At 57.4% G+C, this 24,367-nt stretch overlaps 2 protein-coding genes across 2 annotated transcripts in view; both read left to right on the top strand.

Moving 5' to 3' along the window:
- PRPF6 (pre-mRNA processing factor 6) overlaps positions 1–14,344 on the top strand; it is a 48,343-nt gene extending 33,999 nt beyond the window's left edge. Inside the window, exons 13-21 of the mRNA XM_043553373.1 lie at positions 3,966–4,087; positions 5,755–5,893; positions 7,665–7,784; positions 8,338–8,514; positions 8,989–9,122; positions 9,852–9,943; positions 11,191–11,305; positions 13,326–13,452; positions 14,063–14,344. Coding sequence (XP_043409308.1) covers positions 3,966–4,087; positions 5,755–5,893; positions 7,665–7,784; positions 8,338–8,514; positions 8,989–9,122; positions 9,852–9,943; positions 11,191–11,305; positions 13,326–13,452; positions 14,063–14,215 — 1,179 coding nt within the window. The 3' untranslated portion in view covers positions 14,216–14,344. The remainder of the gene's footprint in view (positions 1–3,965; positions 4,088–5,754; positions 5,894–7,664; positions 7,785–8,337; positions 8,515–8,988; positions 9,123–9,851; positions 9,944–11,190; positions 11,306–13,325; positions 13,453–14,062) is intronic.
- Positions 14,345–14,466: 122 nt separating this feature from the next.
- On the top strand, positions 14,467–19,034 carry CA3H20orf204 (chromosome A3 C20orf204 homolog). The gene is made up of 4 exons (XM_043553377.1): positions 14,467–16,619; positions 18,051–18,311; positions 18,401–18,556; positions 18,695–19,034. Exons 1-4 carry the CDS (start codon positions 16,617–16,619, stop codon positions 18,848–18,850), a joined length of 576 nt encoding a protein of 191 aa, XP_043409312.1. The 5' UTR covers positions 14,467–16,616; the 3' UTR covers positions 18,851–19,034.
- The last annotated feature ends 5,333 nt before the right edge of the window (positions 19,035–24,367 follow it).

Here is a 24,367-nt window from a genome sequence, read left to right as displayed (position 1 = left end):
GTGCCCGTTCAACTCTGAGCAGCTCAAGTGGCATCCATCAGGGTTCTCCACTGGAAGGTTACTCTTTTTCTCCTTTCTAATGAATAAGTGCCTTGTGGGGAGGCACTCTGAGATTAAACATCCTGTTTCTTGCCAAACTTTGACCTACTAGTTTGCAGGCCCATTAATGATGTTTTTGTCCTGTATCAGTTACTATGGTATTTGCCAAATAGTGCTTTTCTTTCTTTCTTTCTTCTTTCTTTCTTTCTTTCTTTCTTTTCTTTTCTTTTCTTTTCTTTCTTTTCTTTTCTTTTCTTTTCTTTTCTTTTCTTTTCTTTTCTTTTCTTTTCTTTTCTTTTCTTTCTTAATGTTTATTTTTGAGAGAGAGAGAGTCAGAGCATGAACGGGAGAGTGGCAGAGAGACCAGGAGACAGAATTCAAAGCAGGCTCCAGGCTCTGAGGTGTCCTCACAGAGCCCAACGTGGGGCTCGAACTCACAAACTGTGAGGTCATGACCTGAGCCGAAGTCGGACACTTCACTTGACTGAGCCCCCCAGGTGCCAAATAGTGCTTTTCTCAACACCGTTTCTTCTGTATTTTATTAGAGTTTATTAGTTGGAATTCTACAGTAATGACCTTTCCCTTATTCACGTGGGTATTTGTGTCTTTCTGTTAGGAGAGGCCAAGGATCCCTACTCCATTCTGGGAGATTATAGCCCCTGATGGCATCACCGGTGTGGAGCTCACATAACCTCTTTTTTTTTTTTTTTCAATGTTTTTTTTTTTTTTTTTTTTTTTTTCAATGTTTATTTATTTTTGGGACAGAGAGAGACAGAGCATGAACGGGGGAGAGGCAGAGAGAGAGAGGGAGACACAGAATCGGAAACAGGCTCCAGGCTCCGAGCCATCAGCCCAGAGCCTGACGCGGGGCCCGAACTCACGGACCGCGAGATCGTGACCTGGCTGAAGTCGGACGCTTAACCGACTGCGCCACCCAGGCGCCCCTCAATGTTTTTTATTTATTTTTGGGACAGAGAGAGACAGAGCATGAACGGGGGAGGGGCAGAGAGAGAGGGAGACACAGAATCGGAAACAGGCTCCAGGCTCTGAGCGGTCAGCACAGAGCCTGACGCGGGGCTCGAACTCCCGGACCGCGAGATCGTGACCTGGCTGAAGTCGGACGCTTAACCGACTGCGCCACCCAGGCGCCCCGAGCTCACATAACCTCTTGAGCGCCACATGTGCTATGACCCAGGGCACAGGTGCTGGCCATGCCGTGCACTTCCAGGGGCCTGTGGCCTGCCCATGGTCTAGTGCACACCAAATATACCTTGGTTCTTTAGGCGAGTCGAGACACAGGCCAACCATGATGGTTGCTAAAAGCTTTTCATTATGTAACATTTAAGACGCAAAGAAGTGTAAAGAGTAACAAATATGCTCAGTGTCTGTATCGAAAGGAAATTCCCAAATATGCCAAAGAATCCTAGTTTCTTGTTGTCGAGCCCCTTTTTATTCTGCATATGGAGTTAAACACTTCACTTCATTTTATTTTCCTTATTGCTTTGACAGCATAGGAGGCCTGGCGAGGGGAGGAGTGGAGGGGGGATAGACCTTGCCCTATGGATGACAGATTGTGGGAGCGGAAGCCCACGAACCATTTCAGATTTTCTTTTTCTTTTTTATTGTCTCTTGCACGTGTCATAGAACAACACGGCTGTCTTTCACAAAGCTGTGCAATTCTGGAGTAAGAGCTCAAGTCTCTGTGCTCAGAAGAGCGAAGTGTTTTCGTAATACTCCCACCCCACGGGGCCCTGCCTGGCTCACCCACACCTGAGACCCCTGGTGGGCTGTCACTTGATCCAGTGGGGCCACGGATGCCCGAAAGTCTTTGTAACCGGCCTCCAGGACCTTGGTCAAAAGTCACAAAGAGTACAGACCAGTTTGTATGGGGTCTAATCCTCATTTGGCATCTTCTGTCACTTTTTCAGTCACTACTGGTCAGGACACGCCCGAGGCGGGGCCCTTCTTGGTTTCTGTGGTGCTTGAGTCAGACTGAGGCCACGTGACCAAGAAGGAACCCAGTCTGAACAAGGAGGTCGAAGCTGCATCCCTGTTTTTTAACTCCACACCCATTTCCACATGGTGGTCTTTGTGCAACAGGAGGCTTAGAGCCGTTCTCTTGGAGAATGCAGCTGTCAGTCTGGGAAGTGGCCTTGGCTGGCTCTGTGAGGTGCCTGTCTGGTTCCATCCGTGACATTTTGATGATCGTTGCTGCAAAACTTTGTTTCCGACACAGTTCCTAGTGGCTTTTCACTTACCTCACAATACAAAACCCTTTCTTGGTATGAGAACGCTTCCTGCGTGTGCAGAGTGTTTAGGGCGGCACGTTTCTCAGGTGGTCTGCGAGCATCTGGTGTTGAGTATGGGGCGCACTGGCCTTTCCCCTGGGTCAGCCCGTTCCAGTGAGCGTCCCTGGCTCGTGGCCTTCTCAAGAGATGGCTTTCACAGAGCGACTGGCTTTCTTGTGTTGCTTGATTCCAACCAGGGAATAAAGTCATTCTTTCTGTCTTTTTTTTTTTTCAATGCTTATTTATGTTTGAGAGCGAGCGAGCGAGCGAGAGAGAGAGACAGAGCATGAGTGGGGAAGGGGCAGAGAGAGAGGGAGACACAGATTGCAAAGCAGGCTCCAGGCTCCAAGCTGTCAGCACAGAGCCTGACGTGGGGCTCAAACCCACGAACCATGAGATCATGACCTGAGCCGAAGTCAGATGCCTAACTGACTGAGCCACCCAGGCCCCCTAAAGTCATTCTTCAATAAGGAAAAAAAAACATCCAGAGAAAGTAGCAGCAAGTGTTTATGGAAGTTCTGTTTGAGTGGATGGGTTCTTTCTTTCTCTTTTTTAAGCTGCATTTTTTTTTTTTTTTTTTTTTAAGAAGGAAAGCTAGGGCACCTGGGTGGCTCAGTCAGTTCAGCGTCTGACTTTGGCTCAGGTCATGATCTCACGATTCGATTCGTGAGTTTAAGTCCTGCGTCAGGCTCTGTGCTGACAGCTCAGAGCCTGGAGCCTGCTTCGGATTCTGTGTCTCCCTCTCTCTGTGCCCCTCCCTAGCTTTCTCTCTCCCTCTCTCCCTCTCTCCCTGTCTCTCTCTCTCAAAAATAAATAAAACATTAAAAAAAAAAACTGTTTTTCTTCCTTCCTTCCTCTTTCTTTCTTTCTTTCTTTCTTTCTTTCTTTCTTTCTTTCTTTCAAGTTCATTTATCTTTGAGAGACAGTGCTCTCTGTCTGTGAGGGAGGGGTGGAGAGAGAGAACCCCAAGCGGGCTTCACACTGTGAGTGCGGAGCCTGAACATGGGACTCGATCTCACGAACTCGTGAGATCATGATCTGCGCCAAACTCAAGAGTCGGATGCTTAACCAACTGAGCCACCCAGGTGCCCCGTAAGCTACATTTTTTATTGTGGTAAAATACACATAAAGTTTGCCATTCTTGCCACTTGGAAGCTTGTGATTCCATGGCGTCTAGCACACTCACGGTGTTGTGCGGCCATCGCCACGGTCTCAGACTCCAGAGTTTTTCTGTTCCCCGCATCAGAGCCCACACCCGTTCACAGCCATTCAGGTGGATAGATGCTTTCTTTCTCTTTGTGCTCATCTGTGTTTTTACAGGTTTCTAACGAGCATGGCTTTTATAAGGGAGAACATACACTTAACCCTGAGTTCAGAGAGGAACCAACGTGTGTGGTGTGTGGTCAGCTCTCCCCTGCGGCTGGCGGCTGCTGTTCCCCTGCACCAGCTCCTGCTGTGTATGAGGGCTGGCAGACAGCCCCATGCCGGGCCCCGTGTGTTTCACTCCCCATCCTCCTGGGGTTTCGCTCTCCCGGGTCGTGTTTCCCACGGTGTGGTTCTGAGCAGACGGGCCGTCGTGCCTCCTCCTCTGAGGCCGGGGCTGGGCTGCCCACTCTCACCCTTATCTTTCTGCTCTAGTGTGTGGCCCACAATGCCCTGGAGTGTGCGCGAGCTATCTATGCCTACGCCCTGCAAGTGTTCCCCAGCAAGAAGAGTGTGTGGCTGAGAGCCGCGTACTTCGAGAAGAACCACGGCACCAGGTATGTGCTTGGGCCCCAGGTGCCTGGTGGCGCGCTCCACTCCGTGTGCCCACTGGCCTTCCGACTCCAGGTCGGGCAGAGCTGAGTTGAAACCTCCCCTCCCCATAGGTGGGCAAGGACCTAAACTTGAGATCCAGTCCTCTGCAATGAGGGACAGAATCTTCTACTGCACTTGAGACTTTGAGATCTGTCTTTATGGCTCCTTCTGTACCAGATAGGATTATCACTCTTTTATAGTTGAGAAACTGAGACGCTGAGGGCATTTCTGCAGAAGTGCCTACAGCTGCGTTGGCAGACGCCTGGTGGCCCAAGGGTGCCTGGGGCGAGGCAGGGTTCTAAAGCTCCACGTCTGTGCCAGCACTGGATTTAGCAGTGTGGGCGGTGCGGCATCTGGGCCCAGGCAGGCATGGTTTTCATTTAAGCTCTGCTGACTTTGGGTTTAGGCTAGTTTTTGTGCTCTGAGGAGGTCCTTGACAATTTTCTCTAATTGTATTCTTTAATTGAAAAAACCTTTTGGGTCTGCCTTATTGGCTGTAACTGCTGATTGAATTAGGTGTTGCAACTTCTGGTGTTCAAGGGGTGCCTCTCCAGGGTATCAGCCTCATGTTGTGCACTCTCCATCCAGGCCCTCTGCTGCTCTTTCCTGTGCTGGGGCGGGGGGACAGGCCTTGCTCACTCCAGCAGGGCTTTTGCTGGGAGCATCCAGCCCCTTTCTCTTTCCTTTCCCGGCATTGTTGAATCTCAGTCTGGTCAGGGTGTTTTCCCATGTGTGTTGCTGCGGCTTTTGTCTCCTCCCCACTCTCACCATCTGGTTTAGTGTTTTGGAGTGGACTCATCTGAGGCTGCTTTGAGATGACCGTGCTGGCTCACCCTGTACAAGTTCACCCGTGACAGTCCCAAGTCCGGAGCAGGGCCTCTCCTGCTGGGTGTGGTCTGTGGACGTGCCTCACTGGCACTGCTCCTCTTGGGCCCTGGGCGTGGGGCAGCCCCCTCCCCGGCTCTGGCACCCTTCCTGTCCGGCTGACTCGTGGCATGGAATGGCACGAGGGCCTCGGGGTCTGGGGTCCTGGCTCTGGTGTCATCCGGGAAGCATGCCGCAGGCTCTCTTGGGCTTCTCTCCACACAGAGTGAGTCCTTCGTCTTGCTGCCGAGGCCCAGAGAGCTTGTGTGCCAGGCGGTGCAACAGGGGTGGTGGCCGCCTGAGGGTTGGGGGCTTCCCACCTGATACCCAGGCTGGCGGTGTTCTTGCTCGGTAGTGACCAAAAGAAGTTTCTTCCAATAAGACCATTTCTTTGGATGCCAGAGAACAGATTCTGGGTCATAATCTTTATCAGCAGATCTGTGTTTAAAGATGAAAAGAGCTATCCTGTCACCCAGACTGTGAAGTTGTCCCTCCCCTCAGGACCCATGGCTATGAAAGGGTCCCTTGAGAAGTTCCTCCATCAGGCTTAGCTATTTAACAATGCATGCTTTGTAGCACCCTCCTCGGTAGTTGATTTTAGAACCTTTATGAAGAGAAAAGATTTCCCCACACTCTCCCCATCGTAAAATTTGGTAAATCATTTATAGCACCGAACTTTGGAGCAGTAACTGTCTTTTCAGCACCCAGGCTGACGCTGTGAGCACCCTACATGCTCTGGTGGTGACTGTGGCCCTCTGTCTTTCAGAGAGTCCTTGGAGGCACTCCTGCAGAGGGCTGTGGCCCATTGCCCCAAAGCGGAGGTGCTGTGGCTTATGGGCGCCAAGTCCAAGTGGCTGGCGGGGGATGTGCCTGCGGCAAGGAGCATCCTGGCTCTGGCCTTCCAGGTGGGTTGAGGGGTCCGCTGGGCTGCCAGGGGGTGTGTGCACTTGAACCCCCACCTCAGTGCCTGTCGAGGCCCGAGGGCTGCAGCGTGCGTGTGCCCTTGAGCCCTCCCCCTGCTCATTGATGGGAGCTGACCTGAGAGAGGAGAAGTGAGTTGGTCCTGACGCACCAGACTCGGCTGCTCTACGGACAGCTGGGGTCCTGAGGGGGCCCAAGACTAGGAGAATGGCCAGCTGGCAGACCTACCTCTTGGTCATGGCCATTCAGTGTAACCATGGGCCAAATATTCCAGAACACAGAGCACGGGGCAAGCAGGCGACATTCCCCAGGTGAGTGGAGCAGTAGCCAGATACAGCCATTTCTCACAGGAGAGCACATGTGAGAATTGGATTGTTCCGTCCCTGTACTCTGAACACAGGATGCGCACAGAGGCCACTCGTGGGCCTCCTGGTGCTGCTGGGCCCTTAGGTGGTTGGGATTATATTCAGACGGCTACACCTAGCCAAGCTTCTCTTTGGGCTGGTGTCATGACCCGGGCAGCGTGCGGTTAGCAGTTAGCATGCTTAATGTGTTTTAACTTTCGTTCCAGCAGAGCTAACCCACGGTGTTTTTGGTTTTTGGTTTTTGGGTTTTTTTAAATGTTATTTATTATTGAGAGACAGAGAGAGACAGAACATTAGCGTAGGAGGGGCAGAGAGAGGGGGAGACACAGGATCCAAAGCAGGCTCCAGGCTCCGAGCTGTCAGCACAGAGCCCAGCGTGGGGCTCAAACCCACAAACCGCGAGACCATGACCTGAACCAAAGTCGGACACGTAACCAACTGAGCCCCCCAGGTGCCCCCCCACGGTGTTATGTTAGTTTTGGGAAGTGTGCAGTACAGCGATTCAACACTTCTCATGTTATTCAGTGCTCGTAGCAGCCATGTTTATAAACTGTTGAGTGCTGTGTAAACATCAGTGTGTTGTTGTAACCCTGACTAGCGTAATTAAGTTTGTCCTTCCCTGAGTAAATGCCACGAGAGGAGCCTGGCTGGTATCTGGCCTTTTGCTTTTTCCTGTCCGTTGGAGGACAGTCACATGTTCAGGACGCTCCTTCTGTCTGAGCCATCACAGCATTCTCCCGCCATCTGCCTGGGCACCGCTGCCAGTCCCCAGCACCACCCTCCAGGTGCCCTCTCCTTTCCCTGCTGGTGACTCTGGGGCTGTTGATGCGGTCTGTGATGAGCCAGGCGAGTGTGCTTTCAGAAGGCCGCGAGCGTAGCACCCGTGTGTCTGCTGGATTCTGGCTGGTACGTGGCCCAGTCCTAGCCCTTGGGAGCCTTCCACGCCATCAGTGATGCCCTGGGCACCGTTCTTCCTGCTCACACAGACACACCGAGATGGCCAGTCCCTTGTCACCAGGCTTGGGAACAGGGTTGGGTATGGCAGATCCACATGGGTAGAACGTGAGCGAGCCGTTCCGGCTTTGAGAGGCCACTCAGGGAAGCCCGCAACCAGGGGGTGAGCCGGTGCCCCTGGCTGCAGCTCAGGGTGGGTCCTGGAGAAGACGGCTCTCCAGCTGCTGGTGGTGTTGCCTGAGTGCCTAGAAAATGGGCTGGCTTGTTTTCAGGTGGGTCAGCACTCTTGGGCCGGACCCTGCTCTGTCATCTGTTAGCCCTGGAATCAGACTGCCCTGCAGCAGAGTGAGGCCCGGCCTGGTGCCCAGGCTAGCTGCTCTTGATTAAGTATAATCTAGCCCTGGCCACTTTGTTCTGGTCCCATCTCTGCCTCCAGGCCAACCCCAACAGCGAGGAGATCTGGCTGGCCGCTGTGAAGCTGGAATCCGAGAACAATGAGTACGAGCGTGCCCGGCGGCTACTGGCCAAGGCGCGGAGCAGCGCACCCACCGCCCGGGTGAGCGGGGCGTTGGGGCCATACTGGGTCCCTGGGGCCTGTGGTGTCCGGCAGGTGCGAGGTGCCACCCAAAGCTGTGGTACTCTTGGCTTGTTGGTTCATACTTGACTGTGAGGTGTATTTGTGTTTTTGATGTTTATTTTTGAGAGAGACAGAGACAGAACGCGAGTGGGTTGGGACAGAGAGGGAGGCACAGAATCGGAAGCAGGCTCCAGGCTCCGAGCTGTCAGCACAGAGCCCAACACGGGGCTCGAACCCACGAGCTGTGAGATCGTGACCTGAGTCGAAGTCGGATGCTCAACCAACTGAGCCACCCAGGCGCCCCGTATTTGTGGTTTTCGACGCCCACCTTGTTCCAAAGGATGTGAAACAGCTTACAGAGGTCCATAAAACACAGCAGGATGAGTGGCATTTAAGGGGAGCTGTAGTGTAAAGCGTGTATTGTGAAGGTGCCGTCCTTCCAGGGCACAGCGCTAGACGTCGCCGTGCCGTCCAGACAGGTGGTCAGGGCGGGAGCAGGGGCTGCTTAACAGCGTGTCTGGTTGTCTTGCAGGTGTTCATGAAGTCTGTGAAGCTGGAGTGGGTGCTGGGGAACATTGCGGCTGCCCAGGAGCTGTGTGAGGAGGCCCTGAAGCACTATGAGGACTTCCCTAAGCTGTGGATGATGAAGGGGCAGATCGAGGAGCAGGAGGAGTTGGTGGAGAAGGCTCGGGAAGCCTACAGCCAGGGGGTGAGCTGGTGCCCCTGGCTGCAGCTACGAGCTGACTCTTGTAGACTGGACGCCTGGCCTCAGGGTGTCATTACACCTCGCCTTGCTCAGGAATTGGAGGCCCAGCGGGCAGTGATTCACTTGGGCCCCAGCTGGTAGCGTGGTAGCAGGGGCCAGACCCTGGTCCCCTCACTCAGACCCGTGTTTTTCCTTCCACGGAGCTGTGTGGCCCACATTCAGTCAAGTGGCGGGTTATAGCACAGTTAACGTACAGGCGGCCGTGTGTGCGCCCCACACGCATGCATGTGTGCACAGCCACGTAGTAAACATACGCTTGTACACAGCACTGCCGTGCACGTGAAACCCCACACCCAGACCTGAAATGGGCAGGTGGCTGTGGACATAGGCATCCCTGACTCCCGGCCCAGGAGCCTGCCACAGCTGTCGCAGCCCCTCCCTGACACCAGCCAATCCCTCTCTTCTTTGTTGCTGCAGTTGAAAAAATGTCCCCACTCCACCCCTCTATGGCTTTTGCTTTCTCGGCTGGAGGAGAAGGTTGGGCAGCTGACCCGCGCTCGGGCCATTTTGGAGAAGTCTCGCCTGAAGAACCCAAAGAACCCCGGCCTGTGGTGAGTCCCGGCGAGCCGGGCTCGCCCCTCAGAGGGGCTGTGCTCCCTCAGTCGCTCGTGCAGACTCGTTTGTGCAGCGTTTCCAGCTCAGGCTCCGTGAGAAGGGTGGCAGGTGCTGGCTGGGAGGAAGCACAGTCCCTGTCTTGGGAGGGTCCAGCTCGGATGGGCTCCATTTACAAACAGGCCTGCACATAGTGGGGTGCAGTTTCATTCGTGCTCTAGTAGAAGGCGCCCAGGGGAGCCAGGAGCTAACGATGGGGGATCAGGGACGGATGAGGCCGAGGAAGTGCATCCCACAGCGGAGGTGGCATCTGGACAGGGCTTTAAGGGTGAACAGGAAGTTGTCAGGCGAGGATGGCATTCTGTCTGTAGGAAACAGCGTCGCAGGGCTGCAGTGTAGCTGTTGCCAGAGGAGACCCCAGAGAGTTGGGCAGGTCCTGGATGCCGCTGCTATGGTGCCCAGCCATCCTGGGAGCACCAGCGTGCCCTCGCCCTCCGTGTCTGCTTGTGCCTACGTGATGTCAGGGTCCAGGCCTCGGCTAGGGTGGCTGCTGGCAGGCCTGATGGCGGGGTGGGCATGAGTGCCTTGCGTCTCTGGTGGACGAGCTCTGCCTGGCAGGGCAGGTGGCTCTGGCCACGGTGGCTTCCCAGGAGCTTCGAGAACTGTTAGGCTTGCCAGTGGGCTTCAATGGGTGGGGTCTGACTTGTCCTTTGGGCCTCTCTCCTCAGGTTGGAATCTGTCAGGCTGGAGTACCGCGCAGGGCTGAAGAACATCGCCAACACGCTCATGGCCAAGGCGCTCCAGGAGTGCCCCAACTCCGGTAAGGGACTTCCCGGCTTCCCAGACTTGCCAGGCAGCAGCAGTTCCTGGGGGAGTGGGTCTCGGGGTTCAGACACCCTATTAAAGTGTTTTGTTTGTCGGAGTTTCAGCTGCACCTGATCTTTCAGACATTTGAACTAAATCCCCAGTCCCAGTTGTTGTGGGTTTGACTTCGTGTTCTGGTTCACTACCATTACTTTTTCTTCTGAAACTTAACTTCTGTTATCTTACTTTGCATTTATTTTTTTTTTAATTTTTTTTTTCAACGTTTATTTATTTTTGGGACAGAGAGAGACAGAACATGAATGGGGGAGGGGCAGAGAGAGAGGGAGACACAGAATCGGAAACAGGCTCCAGGCTCTGAGCCATCAGCCCAGAGCCTGACGCGGGGCTCGAACTCAATGGACCGCGAGATTGTGACCTGGCTGAAGTCGGACGCTTAACCGACTGCGCCACCCAGGCGCCCCACTTTGCATTTAATCATACATGCACTGTGAACAGATTTGGGGTAAAAAAAAAAATATATATATATATATATTAAAACTCACCTTTAAGTCACTTTTGACTTATTTGTATTGTCATAACTTGTGTTCCTGCACAAAACCCAAGTCCTGTGTGTTTAGTGTTGTCCCTTGTTTTATTTTGAGAGAGAGAGAGAGAGAGAGAGAGCGAGCAAGTGGGGGAGAGGCAGAGAGCAAGAGGGAGAGAGAGAGAATCTCAGGCAGGCTCCACACTGTCATTGCAGAGCCCGACGTAGGGCTCGAACCCACAAACCGTGAGATCACGACCTGAGCTGAAATCAAGAGTCGGACGCTTAACCGACTGAGCTGCCCGGGCGCCCCGGGACTTGTTTTAAAGTCGAAAGTGCCTGTGTAGATATATACCAGAAATCTACGACGCACCTATTGGTCAATTTGAATCTTTGTTAGTATTTCTGATTTTTTTGTTGTAATCCTTAGATACGAAATTATGGAGTCAGCGGGAGTGAACCTTGAAGGTTTGGGGTACTGCCTACCTAGTCATTGCCAGAACTTTGTCTGGCCTGTGCCATCAGAGCGGCTGTGGGGCAGGTGGTCAGGGCAGCCTTTGCGGCTCCCCCCCGACATGTGGGAGGCCATAGCCGTGGTCTGAGGACACCCGGGTTAGAATGTTGGCAGGCCCACCTCGGGGCAGCCTATGCACGGACGGGCCGTGTCTGAAAGCAGAGGTGGGGGTCTGAGTTGTGGCATCCTTGTGGTTGAATTTTAGGTGTCCTGTGGTCTGAAGCCATTTTTCTTGAGGCAAGGCCCCAGAGGAAGACCAAGAGTGTCGACGCCCTGAAGAAGTGTGAGCACGACCCCCACGTGCTCCTGGCTGTGGCCAAGTGAGTGAGGGGCCCTTGTGGGGTTGCTGACCCTTCGGGACCTGATGGGATCTCTTAGGGTCCTTGGCCACCAGCATTCCACAATGAAGCACTTCTGCTTTGACCCAAGGCAGGCACATCTCCAGGCAGAGGCCATGCGGATAGGTGCTGTCCCAATGGTCCGCGCTGCCCCTGACCCACAGATAGGCTGCTTCCTCTGAGCTCCGCCCTCCTTCCCTCTGTCCTGGGCTCCTTCTGACGGGACTGCTCTCAGTCTGGGCACTTCTTGGTTTACACGTACACGTGTCCTACGTCGAAAGACAGAGACAAACTTGCTGACATTGGTCTACATGGAATTTAGTAAGCAAGACTCCTTTGGCTCAAAGGGCTATGAGCAAGGAAATTATCTTTCTCGTGTTATCGTGAGAAAGCAGACACTTTCACCTTGGTGACCTTGGGGACAATCCAGGGTCCATCAGTCAGGCCCAATCAGTGTGCCTGCAGGTGTGGAGATGGCCATGCCAGAGACCATCTTTCCTTTGGGTTGCCTGGTCTCAAGGGCAACAGGTCAGCGAGCGACCTCACACCATCAGCTCATACGTTGGGTGCTGGGTCAGAGGCTCCCTGGGGTGGCCTGTGGTGTGGGAGGTGTGGGAGGGAGTTCGGGGCCTCGGCAAGATTAAGTGAGGTTACGGCCGACGCGTGGGGGGCCTGCGAGCAGGGTGGGGGCTGCGTATGCTCAGAGGAGGCCGGGAGGTGACTGCGTTTGCGGTGGGGGGCATCAGAAGGAGCCTTGGCTGGGCTCCCGGGACTGCTGCTCAGGCCTCCCCTTGCGGAGGTGGCATACGTGCCCAGGAGCCCCTGCGTGCTGTTGCTGCCCGAGCGGGAGTCTGGCCCATCCCGAGGCATGCGCAGGTGGTGTCGGCCCCACTTCCTCAGGTCCTCCCGGGCACCTCCCCTCCAGCTGCTTTGAGGCTGAGGACGCTGCACGTGGAGGCTTCCCTCCGGCTCCTGAGGCCCGGCTTGGGCCCGCCCGGGGCCCCCTTCTGCCCTGGGCTTCCGCCTCTCAGAAGGGCTGCGCTGTTTGATGCTCTGATAGGGCAGCCGTAAAACCTCATAAAAGGCTTTGCTAAAGCAAATAAGTCACTCCTTGCTGTTCCCAGGTTGGTGTCCTGTGAACCTGCTATCTGAGTTTGTGCTCTTTAAGTCATAGTTTATCTAACACCCAGCAATTAAGAATACCACAGGGCTTAAAAAACAATCAAGCTATCAGAGCATGAAATTACTCCGTTTTGTAACTGAGACCAGCCCACACAGCCGCCCTGAATGGCGTGTCAGTGGTGTGGCGGTCTGCTTTTGTGCCTGTGGCCACAGAGGACACCGGGACTGGACGGATGGTGGAAGCCACTCAGGGTCTCAGCTGTCAAAGAGTGCTGCCCCAGTGTCCTTCCCCCCTCTTGCCTTCCGCCTTCCCTGACGTGTGGGGGAGGGTGCTCACAGGTCCTTCAGTGGGTTTCTGGTGTCCTCGCTTGAAGCTTCCAGCGTGGGCCTGGTTTGCAGGTGTCTGTGTCTGCTGTGGGCCCGAGTTCTGGTGCTGAGCCGAGGCCCAGCTTGTCCGTGCTGGCTGGGTCCCTGCCAGGGACTGCATCGTGGGGCAGATGCTCCAGAAGGAATCTATTGAGGAGCTGACTTCACTGAACTTTCCCTAATCACAGTCTTAACTTTTTGTAAGGTTTCCTTTCATCTTCTTGTATCTTACCCAGAGGAAACTAATAACTTAAAGGAGTTTGAAATTCTTGCTCTGTGTGGACTTTTTTAAGAAACAGTCTGGTTAGACCCCTGAAGGACAGTTGCAGGTTAGTGGTGGGAGCGATACCCAGGTAGCCAGGCCCCATTCCTCAGCTCTCCTGTTGGGAGCTCAGGGACTCGCCAGGGAGAGGATCGACCTGATGTTGCCAGAACTGGCTCCCCACCACCCCTCAGGCACCGTCAGACGTGGCCACTTACGCTGGGTCCCTGAACTTATTATGCTTGCGGACAGGCTGTTCTGGAGTGAGCGGAAAATCACCAAGGCCAGGGAGTGGTTCCACCGCACGGTGAAGATCGACTCGGACCTGGGGGACGCCTGGGCGTTCTTCTACAAGTTTGAGCTGCAGCACGGCACAGAGGTGAGGTGCTGCTGTGGCTGCCTGCTGCTCTCCACCCCCACCTCTGGGCGATGGGTGGGTGGAGGGAGAGGCACAGGGGTCCCTCCTGACGGTATTTCCTTCTGCGTCTGCTTTCTCGTTACAGCCTTTAGCCTCTTAACCTGAAATGTAGATGTTTGGGTGATTTTCAGTGGTCTATTAGCATCTCTGATGAGTTGGTTGGTGACTGGGGCGTGGGGTCACAGTAGAAATGGGGATGGGATTCAAGCCCTGATGATTGTCCTGCCTGGGCGAGTTCTGTCCTACTGGACATGAGCCTGGGGGGGCCTGGGCAGCAGCATCACACAATGCTTAGTGTTGTCACAGCTGTCCTGGAGTCCCCATGGGAAGTGGAAGCCGTGCCCCATGGGGTCTGGGAAGCTGCTCGGGGTACTTGTGTGAGGCACACATTTGGTCTCGACTGGGCTCAGCACCTGCGTGCCATCAGCGCTGCAGCGGGGCACCTCAGACACCACTTGTGCCCCCCTGCCCTCCAGGTCCAGGGCCGTGGGGCCGGGCGAGCGTGGTGGGGCGCGTGTGAGGGGCAGCCTGGGAGGAGCCCCGTCTCAAGTGCCCTGTGGTCCTTGCCCAGGAGCAGCGTGAGGAGGTGAGGAGGCGCTGTGAGAACGCGGAGCCACGGCACGGGGAGCTGTGGTGTGCTGTGTCCAAGGACATCGCCAACTGGCAGAGGAAGATTGGGGAGATCCTAGTGCTGGTGGCAGCCCACATCAAGAACACCTTCTGACCCTCTGGTGCCTGTAGGGGGCGGCCCTCAGGACAGCGCGTAGAGGAGCGTGTGGTAGTGACGAGGGGGTGGAAGGGGCCCTGAGCCACCCATCCTGCTCTTTAATTAAAGGTTTTCCAGATAGCCTGTCGGGGTTGGTGACCTGCTGGTTTTGTCTGCGCCATTCTCCCCTGCCTTCCCGTAGGTGCTTTGGCTGCCCCCGTGTGCTCTCAGGCCGCGTCCTGGGCTCACTAGGGCTCTTGGAGACAGCCTGAACCCTGCAGGGGAAGCCGTGGGACCCCCTGAGATTCTGTGGGAAGGGAGGGGCGGTGCACATTCTGGGAACAGCTGGGGCTCCCCCGGGCATCTCCCAGGTCTGCCTGCCAGGGTAAGTGACCGTCCTGCGTGAGTGCAGACAGTGGGCCCAACTTCCTAAAGTGGCTCCCAAGTGTGTTGCCAGGGGCTCACGGGGAGGCCCCTCGGGTGTGTGTCGGAAAGAAATGTTACTGGTAAGAGCTTTTCTCATATTTGCTCATGGCATTATTTTTATAATCAATAATGTATAATCAATTTTGTTCTAAAACACCTGTAAGTCCTCATCTCTGGATTGAAAAATGCATAACCTGGGAGACTTAGCATATTTACACCGTTTATGCTGTGTGAGGATAAAGGACTTCCTCATACTTTGGACCCCTGTGTGTGTGTTCAACTGGAAACCAGCAGATTCTCTTCGAAGGGGTGTGTCAGCCATGGCTGCAGACGTCTGGCCAGAGGTCGTGGGTTGTCCAGAGACTGTGGGCCAAGGAGAGGAGATGCTACTTGTTACGTATGGTGACGAGGGGGGTAGCTGGCAGCCGTCCCCACACGCTCATGTTAGAGAAGATTCCAGACAGGCTGCTTGGTGCCTCTTGGTTCCTGGTGACACCAATGAGGAGACTGTTGTGGGGATCAGTCGCTGACCCACGGCTCAGCCCCCTCAAGGCAGCCAGGGTTGGGGGACACATGCCTCGATGTCAGCACCCGAGGCACGGGCAGCTGTGCCTAGAGAGTCAGGCCCTGCTGGGTCCGCCTCTGGTGTTCTGGGAGCCACAAGGACACTGCCATCCCAGAGCAGGGGAGGGACCACCCCCGTGGCCTGGATCCTACTCCCAGACCGTGAATCTGGAAATGCTGCTTCTGCTTCTCACTTGAGGTGGGCCAGGCCTGAGGAGCAGAGCAGGGAGGTTCACAGGGTCTTTGGGGTTTCCTTCTGTCTCATGGAGGAGGCGGGAGGGATCCGGCCCGGTACATTTATCACATCGAAGAGATACTCCTGGAGTTTTAGGAGGTTGAAAGCCAGCCTATTCCTGTACAGACCTAGAAACCGAGGCCCAGGGAGGAACGGTGACTTGGCTGTAGTCACAGGGGCTGCTGGCAGCCTTCTGTGCTCTGAGTTGGATGTGGCTTCTCCTGGACACATTTCTGAACTCAGTGTCGGGTGCGGCCTTCTGCAGAGCCCTTGGAATGTTCCAGAGCACCTGGATCATCCAGTGTGGATATCTCCTCCTTTGCGTGGGGGTTGTTTGCTTTGAGGTGGTTAAATGACTTTTCTCCCTGGGACAGATGTACCTCAGCTTGCTCCAGCTGGGATTTCTTGAGCTCCAGCTCAAGGCAAGTCGGGTTCTGCACACTGCCCTTGTTCTGAGGTGGTGCTTGCAGGGTTGAGAGCCTGTTTGGGCGAGTGGCCGTGACCTCCCCCAGCGAAAGACCCCCTCGGCCCAGGAGGGATGAGCAGTAGGAGAAGCCTGGGAAGCCCCTCACCAGGACCAGCTGGGGCAGGACCCCCCCCCCCGGGACATCAGGGTGTGGGGGCTGGTGGCTGTGGCGAGTTAGGTCCAGCTCACCTGGTTCTGCTGGCAGCCAGGTTCCTGGGAGAGGTAGCACCTGCTGACCCCTGAGGAAGGCCCCAGTGGAGGGTGCAGACAGGCCCCTGGCCTCTTCTGGCTCCCCTGCCCCAGCGGGCCCAGCATGGCTCGCTGGACACCCCACCCCACCCGCCCCTTGACAGTACAGACCTTCTTGGGCCAATGGCTCAATCCAAGACCCGCTGGATGGGAAGAGAGCCCGCAGCTGCCGGGCTCCAGGGTCAGGTTAATTGAAGAAGCAATTGGATAGGAGGTGGGGAGAGGGAGGGGGTAGGGCTGGGGTTGTGGGGCCTCCCTCCCGCTCCCTCCCGCTCCCTCCCTCCTCTGCTCAGAGGAGCCAACTTCAAAAGCCTTGTCTGCCTGCCGCCAGCCTTCCCTGCTGTGTCCTGTCCTGGGAAGCCTGTTGGCCAGGCTTGGAGCAGGACTTGGAGTGGCAGCCATACTCCCTACCTGAGGACCCAGGATCATGCGCAAGGCCCACTGGCAGGAGTGAGGGAGGGCCTCACCCTCAGAGGCCCATGGTGAGCAGTGTGGGGCCAGTGGGGAGGGGGCTTACTCTGGTCGAGGGTTTGGGACTGAGCATAGTCCAGGGGAGGCTGCTTGAGCGTCTGTCTCCTACTGGGAAACCTCCCTTGGTTCCCGTCACCTTGGCCTGGAGGGCCTGGCAGGCCTGGCCCTGGGTGCTCTTGCCTGTCCTTCCGGCGGGGAGGGGGGGGGGAAGGGAGGGGGTCTGCCCGGCGGTGCCAGGGCTGCTCAGTTCTCACTGGCTGGGGTGGGGGACAGGCAGGCCTTCCTAGAGCTGAGCAGCCAATCTCCCCCATGTGGATGGCTCTCCACACCCACAGCTCTTGTTCTTGCTGTGACCTCTGACCCCACCCCCAGCATGCCTGGGGGCAGATTTGAGGAGGGACCACAGCTAAAGGCACCCATTCCTCCTGCCAGCGCTGCACCCCAGGTCTCCAGCTCAGTCAGGCTCCCCTCCCAGGGCTGGGAAGCCGAGTCGAGTCCTGCGTCTCGCTGGGTTCACATGATTAATTTTCTAGTCGCTGTTTGGGAACTAGCCGGTCTTTCTCTTTGATGTTTGGGCTTCTAGGGGGAGGGTGGTGGTGGGTTTCTCCCCAAGCCAGCCCCTTCTGGAGGGGGAGGCTCGTGAAAGGGATGCCTGGTGGGGCACAATGTGGCCCCTTTCTCCCTTGCCTCTGGGGGATTCCCCAAGACTTCCCCCCCTCCTCAGAGGGGTGTGGCCTTGAGCTCTGAGCCCTCACCCCTGTCCTGGTTGGGCTGGAGGTGCAAGGGCACCCCATTTCCCACGGCTGTGGGGGTGGGTTAGTTCTGCCCCTGCTCTGGGGACCCAGAGGTGAGCAACGTTCTGGGGATCAGGGGGTGCTCATCAGGAGGAGAGAGCCTGGCTGTCTGGTGGGGACTGATGTCTGGGAGGTGTGGGGTTGAGTTAGGGGATAGCCAGGGGTGTAGCCATACCGGCAGGTAGTGTTTCCCACTGGACCCCTAGACCTAGGGGTCAGCCCTGCCCTCCAGACTTGTGAGCCCCTAGTTCCCATGCACACAGAGCACAGAGTTCCTGGTCTGGAGCCCTCTGTCTCCTTCTTGGCCCCTCAGGGCTCAGTGGGCCTGCCTTCCCAGCCCGCCTCCCCCCACTCTCACCCTCACCCCTGGCCATCCTCCAGCCCGCCAATCTATGCATCAAGCATTGAGCTGTCTGGTTCGCAGGCCTACTATCCTTCCCTCAGACTTGAAACAGGAAGGGATTTGTCCTGCTAGACCCATGCTTGGGCGATGAATGGCACAGTGACCTTTCATTTTCTACTGTAGTTCAGAGAGTCCCTGGTGGCTGTGGTAGGGGGCCGTCCAAAGCAAATTGCCTGAGGGGTTGCTGTAGGGAAGGTCTCCTCTGCCCGCCTGGGCACCCCACCCTGACCCCGTGTCCCTTCCAGGTGCCTCCCAAGCCTGCACTCTGGGCGCTCCTGCTGGCTCTGCTGGGGCTCGCACCGGGTCAGGCAGGGCTCCGCACCTGCAGCATCCCTGACGTGCTCCGCCACTACCGTGTGGTCATCTTTGAGGACCTGCAGGCTGCTGTGAGGCAGGTCGGGCCAGGCTCCCGACACCCCCATTTCATCCAGAAAAACCTGACTGGAGCTGCAGTCCTCGGATGGCGGGATCGGGATCGGGTGGGAGCTTCCTGCGGTGCCCAGAAGGTATGGGGGGAGACTCACTCTGTTCCCCTCCGGGGCCTCCCCGTTGAGCTCCTCTCCTCAGCCCCCAATTTCCTCCCTTCCTTTCCCAGGAGCACGATATCCTGCTGTCCATTGCGTCCCTGGGTCGGACCCTGCGCAGGGCAGTGGCCCGGGGCCACCGCCGCGGGGCACTGGAGAAAGCCGCGTGGACTGTAGCCCTGCGCACCGAAGCAGTGATGCGGCGCCACTGCTGGATGATGCGCCAGGTGTGTGGGGCCAGACCCGGGTCCCTCCCCTTCCACAGGTCCCCTGAGCCTCCCACCGTCCCACGGTGTCCCCATCTGGGAGGGGGAGGGGAGGGCGCAGAGACCGTGGTCACTCGCTGACCTTTCTGCCCCTGACAGCGGAGGAGGAGCCGGTGGCCCAAGAGGCACCCTCCTCCGAGTCGCCGCAGCCGCAGCCACAGCCGGAGGCGGCTCCTCCTGCGTGTCCTGGACACCGTCGCCACCTGCTGGGAGAAGCTCTTCGCGCTGCGTGCAGCAGCCTCCGAGGACTCCTAGCGCATCCTGCGCAGGCCAGAGAAGAGCCATCGGGGCCGCGGGGCCTGGGAACGAGCTTCATTTGGTGACGACTGCCTCCTCTCCCTCTTGTTGGCTTACTCCTGGGCCCAGGCCCCTCCTTGTCATGGCCCTGGACATGCTCCAGGCACCTAGCCAGGACTCAATAAACTGCTGGTGCTGCGGTCTGGTCTTCTCTTCGCCTGCTGGGGTGGGGCCCACCACCCCTGGATCCGGGCCTGGGCCAGGAGCGGGCGCTGGGGGCAACAGGCCGCTTGGTAGGGGAACCAGGACTACCGGCCACACCTGGACGAGGCCGGCCCCCACCCCACCCCACCCCCTTCCAGCTGCGCTCCCAGCCTCAGGCAGCAGGGGGCGAGTGGGGACGCTGGATGGGACTCCCCTAGGCTTGGGGGGGTGGATGGGGAGGGGCTCTATCGGGCCCTGAAATGTCCGGTTTCCGTCCTGCTCCTCTCTGGAATGGGGGAAGGGGTGGAAATGGAGGGGAAGGGAAGGCTGAGCTTTGTGAACTCAGAGCAAAACAACCGGATAAAGGAAACGGGCCTGAAGGGAAGCCAGAGTCGCTGGCCCTGGCTGCAAGTGGGGCCAGGCCATTTCCTGCGGCCCTGGGAGGGGTGGCCACGGCCCCCTCTGTGGGCCTGGACAGGCTGGTCAGGGATCCGCTGTCTTGTGCTCTGGGACCGTATGTTTGCTTGCCAGGGAGAGGGTCCTGATCCTGAACTCCCCTGCCCACAGCTGCATAGATAGCCAGGTGTCTGTGACCCCCTCCCCAATCATAGTCTGTGGAGGAGTGGAAGTAGAGCCCGCAGAGCGCCTGGCCAACAAGGGTGCCTGTTGGGCTCCACCTCACATACTCCTTTCTGACAGGTGGACGGACCAAGGAGACCCCAGAGCAGGCCTTGCCTCTGGGGTACCCTGGCAGAACAGACAGGGAGGGGATACAGAAAGGCCTTCATGGTGGGGCAGTCAGCATTAGCACAGAATGAGAACCAGCCCCTGGCCCAGCACCCCGCTGTACGTGTGCAGCAGGGCCTGTTGTCCCTGTTTGGTAGATGAGACTGAGGCACAGCCAGGAAGCGTGAGGGCTGGGGTGAGACCCAGGCCTTGAGCGTGGCTACACCCTGTGTGTGCCCTGTGCGCGGGCCACAGCGTGCAGCTGCCCTGGGGGCCCTGTTGTGGCGATGCGGGGACCGCCTGCAGTGTGGTGGGCCATTCCACCCATCTGTCAGCACCCCCTTCCTGCAGTGGAGAGCAGTCAGGCTGTCCTGGGTGGAGGGGGCAGGTAGGAGGGGGAGCACAGGCCTCAGAGTCCTAGGGACACGATCCCTGAGTCCTGGACCATGACCACGCGAATGGGCAATGTGCTCTTGTACTCTGACCCCATTCTTCCTCCCTGGACGCTCCTGTCAGAGCCCATCTGGTAGTGTGTATGTGTGGTGAGCACGCGCACAGGTGTGCTGAGGGGTTGCCCGTGAGAATGTGCACACAGCTGTGCGTGCACTCTCCTGTGCGTGCGGGGGCGTGTGTCTGTGCATGGGGTCCCTTGGGGTCTGTGCATGTGTGTCTTGCCCTCCCCCTGCCTGGAAGAGCTCCCCACTTGCGGGTGGCCCTCCTGGAGTCTAACTCTGGTCCTTCCTGGCAAATTCAGCACGTTGAGTCAGGGACTGGAGGCAGCCTGTGGCCTGAGCCAGCAGAACCGAGGCTGCTCTTGGTATGAGACCCCACTGCACCGTGTCTGCCCGCTGCCGCTTCTCTTCAGACCTCAGACAGAATGAGTGGCCTCCACACTGGGCGGAGGCCCTGCACATCTTTCCGGGTCCTGCCTCTGCCAACACGCTGATGGCAGGCCAGCATTCTGGGCACAGGGACCTGGGCCCTCGTCCCCATATCTCAGACACCATCTGTATGGGTTTCCTACGACTGCTGTAACAAATGATCACAAGCCATGCGGCTTAATACAATAGAAGTTTCTTTCCCCACAGTTCTGGAGATCAGAAGTCCAAGATCATTATCACGGGCTTGAAATCAAGGTGTTGTAGGGCTGACCTCCCTCCAGGACAAACCCATCCTGGCTTCTTGCAGCGTCCGGAGGCTCCAGGTGCTCTGGGGCCACATTGCTCCAGCCTGCTGCTGCTTCACGTGGCTTTCTCTTTCTTACAAGGATCTTTGCCCTGGGCTTAGGGCCCCTGGATAACCCAGGCTGATCTCATCTCAAGATCCTTAGTCCTATCTGCCAAGACCCTCTTCCTAAATAAGAATCCCACTCCCAAGTTCTGGGAGGTGGGCATCTCGTTCTTGGGGCCACCATTCAACACACTGTCGAGTCTTTCCTCACATAGGATGGCAGCAAGTGGGGCTTCTGGCTTCTGGGACGAAGTTCACTTGTCCAGCATGGGGATAGCCCAACCAGACCTGGTCTGGGGACAGGTGTACAGCCACAGTGACCAGCCAAGACAGACCAGAGGGAGAGCCAGGGATGCCCTGCGCAGAACCCAAGATGTTCGCTTTTGTGTTCAGCACCAGGACCCCTTCTGTGGCTTGCGCAGGAACTGCTGGCTGGAACAGACCGGAACCAGTGACGATGGGGTGCTCAACCAGGGACAGAGCCTTTGGCCTGTCCTGCATGAGGCACTGCCCTCCTTGCCGAGGTCCGGGGCGTGTGGCCTGAGCCTGGTTCTTCCCCTGCAAAAAACGTTGTTTCTGGGGCACATGCATGGTCGGGTTGGGTCCTGCACCCAGTGGTGTCCTGTCCCACACACGAGCCTTCTCAACTGCTTCCAGGGAGGTGGGGGCTGGGTCCCAGAAGGAGGGGCTGTGCCAGGGTGGTAGATGGGGCCGCAGGGCACTGGCCAGGGTTGTGTAACTTCCTGAAACCAGGGAGCCAGACCCCCCATGTGCAGCACCAGAAGAAGGGGGGGCAGGCTGACTTTGAAGGGTAGCCTGTGTCCCACGGCCTTCCCAGACTGGGAGCCTTTGAAAGAACATCTGGAACATGGGCGACTGGCAAACTGGTCTCTGGATTTGAAAACCAAAAAGTTAATCCCGACTTTGCCACTTGTGTTTCCCACCCCCGCCCACACGCTCCTCTCTCCCCACCCCCTCTTCCCACCTCTGCTGCTTTGCAGGCGGGGGCGGGGCCATACCAGCCCAGTGTGCTGATCCTTCCGAGGGCTACTGCGGCTCGCCTGTGCCCTGCCCAGCACCGCCCTCCATGACCCCTCCCTTACCGGTGCGGCCTGATTGAGCAAAGGGAGGTAGTGGGAAAGACGAGTGGCTGCCATGCCCGGACCCTGGACAGATGCAGCTCCGGTGTTCATGGAGCCACGGCTGTGGGACAGGATGTGAGTTAGCCAGCCCCTGCATCTGGCGCTGGGTGCTGAGAAGGCATGGGGCCACACTCAGCCTGGGAGGAAACACCTGCACCCAGACCTGAAGGGTGCGCTGGCCCCGCCTGGCACTTGGCCTTTGCATGTGAGCCTGAGTGTGGGGTCCCCCAGCCTGCAGGTGTGCAAGGAGGCTGCCTGATCCATCTGTGGTTGGTGTGGAAACAAACAAGGGCCCCCACTCCAGGAAGCAAAGCACATACTCCGGGGGGTGGGGGGGCGGTGCCAGGTGCTGCAGCCCATTGTCCCTGCCAGTGGCCTGCAGGACCCTGGGGGGCTCTCAGGGACAGTCCCCATCCTGTCTCCTCCCTAGGAAAAGACCCAGCTTCGTAAACACAGGAGCAAACAACCACCACCATCCCCCCCAACCCCAACTAACCCCCACCTCCACAGCCTCCCTCCTGAAGAATCGGCAGGGATCCCACACTTGCTAGGGGAAGTGAGCCCTTTTTTTGGGGGGGGGGAACGTCGGGACCTTGAGGGGCATGTATTGTGGGGGAGGGCCATCCTGGGGTTGGATACTGGCCCCTGGGTCACCTCTGTGCGGTGTGTGTGTTTACATTTATTTTTTTAGTAATCTCTCCACCCAAACATGGGGCTCAAACTCACAGCCTTGGGATGAAGAGACGCATGCTCCTTCCACTGAGCCACGCAGGTGCCCGCGGGCTGTGTCCTAACGGGACTTCTGCTCACATCTGTGGATGGCCACAGCCTGGCTCAGTCAAATCCTGTCACTGGCCTCGTTGCCTCCCTCCACAGCCCAGTTGTGACCTTCGTATCTTGGGGGTGAGGTGGCCGGGGCTCCCCGCCAGGTGAGCAGGCCCTGTCCTCCGGTCGCGCCCTGCGTCCCCTGCCGGGCCTGTGCCGGGGCGTGAGGCCAGGGGTCCCGGCTGTGGCCCAAGATAAGCGCCGCACCCGGCGGCCGCTTCCTGCATTTCCTCCCTGCGCCGCCGCTGTGCGCCCCTTCCTGTTTTCTCGGGTGCGCAGGCTGGCAGGAGCGTGGGAGACGGGGCGGGGTCATGGGGTAAGGGGCGGGGCCATGGCGCACAGGGTTGGGTCGAGGGGCACAGGTTGGGTAATGAGGGTCGGGGACAGGGTCGCTGGGCACGAGGCAGGATCGCGGAGACAGGACTGGGTCGTGGGGGCCAAGTGGGGTCGTGGGGTCGTAGGAAACATGGTGGTGGACGGGGAGCCCCTACGATGCTGAGCCCGCCCCACTGCACCCTGCCTGGCTTCAGTGCGAGGCTGGAGGTGAGGAGGGAGCCCGAGAGGAGGAGGAGCCTCGGCGTTCACACCCCCCGTCTCTCCGTCTCTCCAGGTCCGGGGCCAGGAGTTCCCACACACCTGGTCCCTGGGGCCCCTCCGCAGCCTGGGGCAGGAGTGGGGGGTGGCTGGGTGGAGGGCTGAGCCTTGGGATACGTGGCTCTAACATGCTGAACCTACTTGCTCGGATGGTCGTTAGAGATATAAATCTGTGTAATTTTAATGAAAATGCACGCCACGGCAAAACCTTGGTACACCACCGTTCACTGCGGCATTATTCGCAATCGCAGCGGGTGGAAGCAATCTAAGCGTCCACCGCTGGGTGAACAGATAAAACGTGGTCCGGTCAGACGGTGGAATAGTACTCCGCCCTACAAAGGAATGAAGTTCACACGCCACAACACGGAAGAACCCAGGAAAGCTGATGCTCAGTGAACAAAGCCAGCCTCAAACCCACTTCTTGTGCGATCCCATTTATGTGAAATGTCCAGAACAGGCCGACCCACAGACACGGAAAGTAGGTGATGTTTCCCTGGGGGCTGGGGAGTCACTGCTAACAAGTGAGGGTTTCTTTTTGAAGAGGTGGGAAAACACTGAAATGAGAGGCGTGGTGGCCGCCCAGTCCTGGGAATGTCCTAAAACCACTGACTTAGCTGCCAGAAAACCTATGCAGGTTTGGTAGAATGTGGGCTGACACCCTTGGGTCGTTGAGAGCATTTGTCCGGCCGAGTGGAGGGTGACTTAGGTCCATCCTTGCCTGCCCAGCGTGGCCTCGTTGGGATCGGGCATATGAGTGAGCAGAGCCTTGGCCCCGATGTATCTCTTGGTAGGCTATGCGACTAGTTGTCTAGTT

The sequence above is a fragment of the Prionailurus bengalensis genome, chromosome A3, assembly GCF_016509475.1.
Source record: "Prionailurus bengalensis isolate Pbe53 chromosome A3, Fcat_Pben_1.1_paternal_pri, whole genome shotgun sequence".
Lineage (NCBI taxonomy): Eukaryota > Metazoa > Chordata > Mammalia > Carnivora > Felidae > Prionailurus > Prionailurus bengalensis.
Note: the sequence above shows the minus strand (reverse complement) of the source record. Positions and strands in the feature narration are given on the sequence as shown.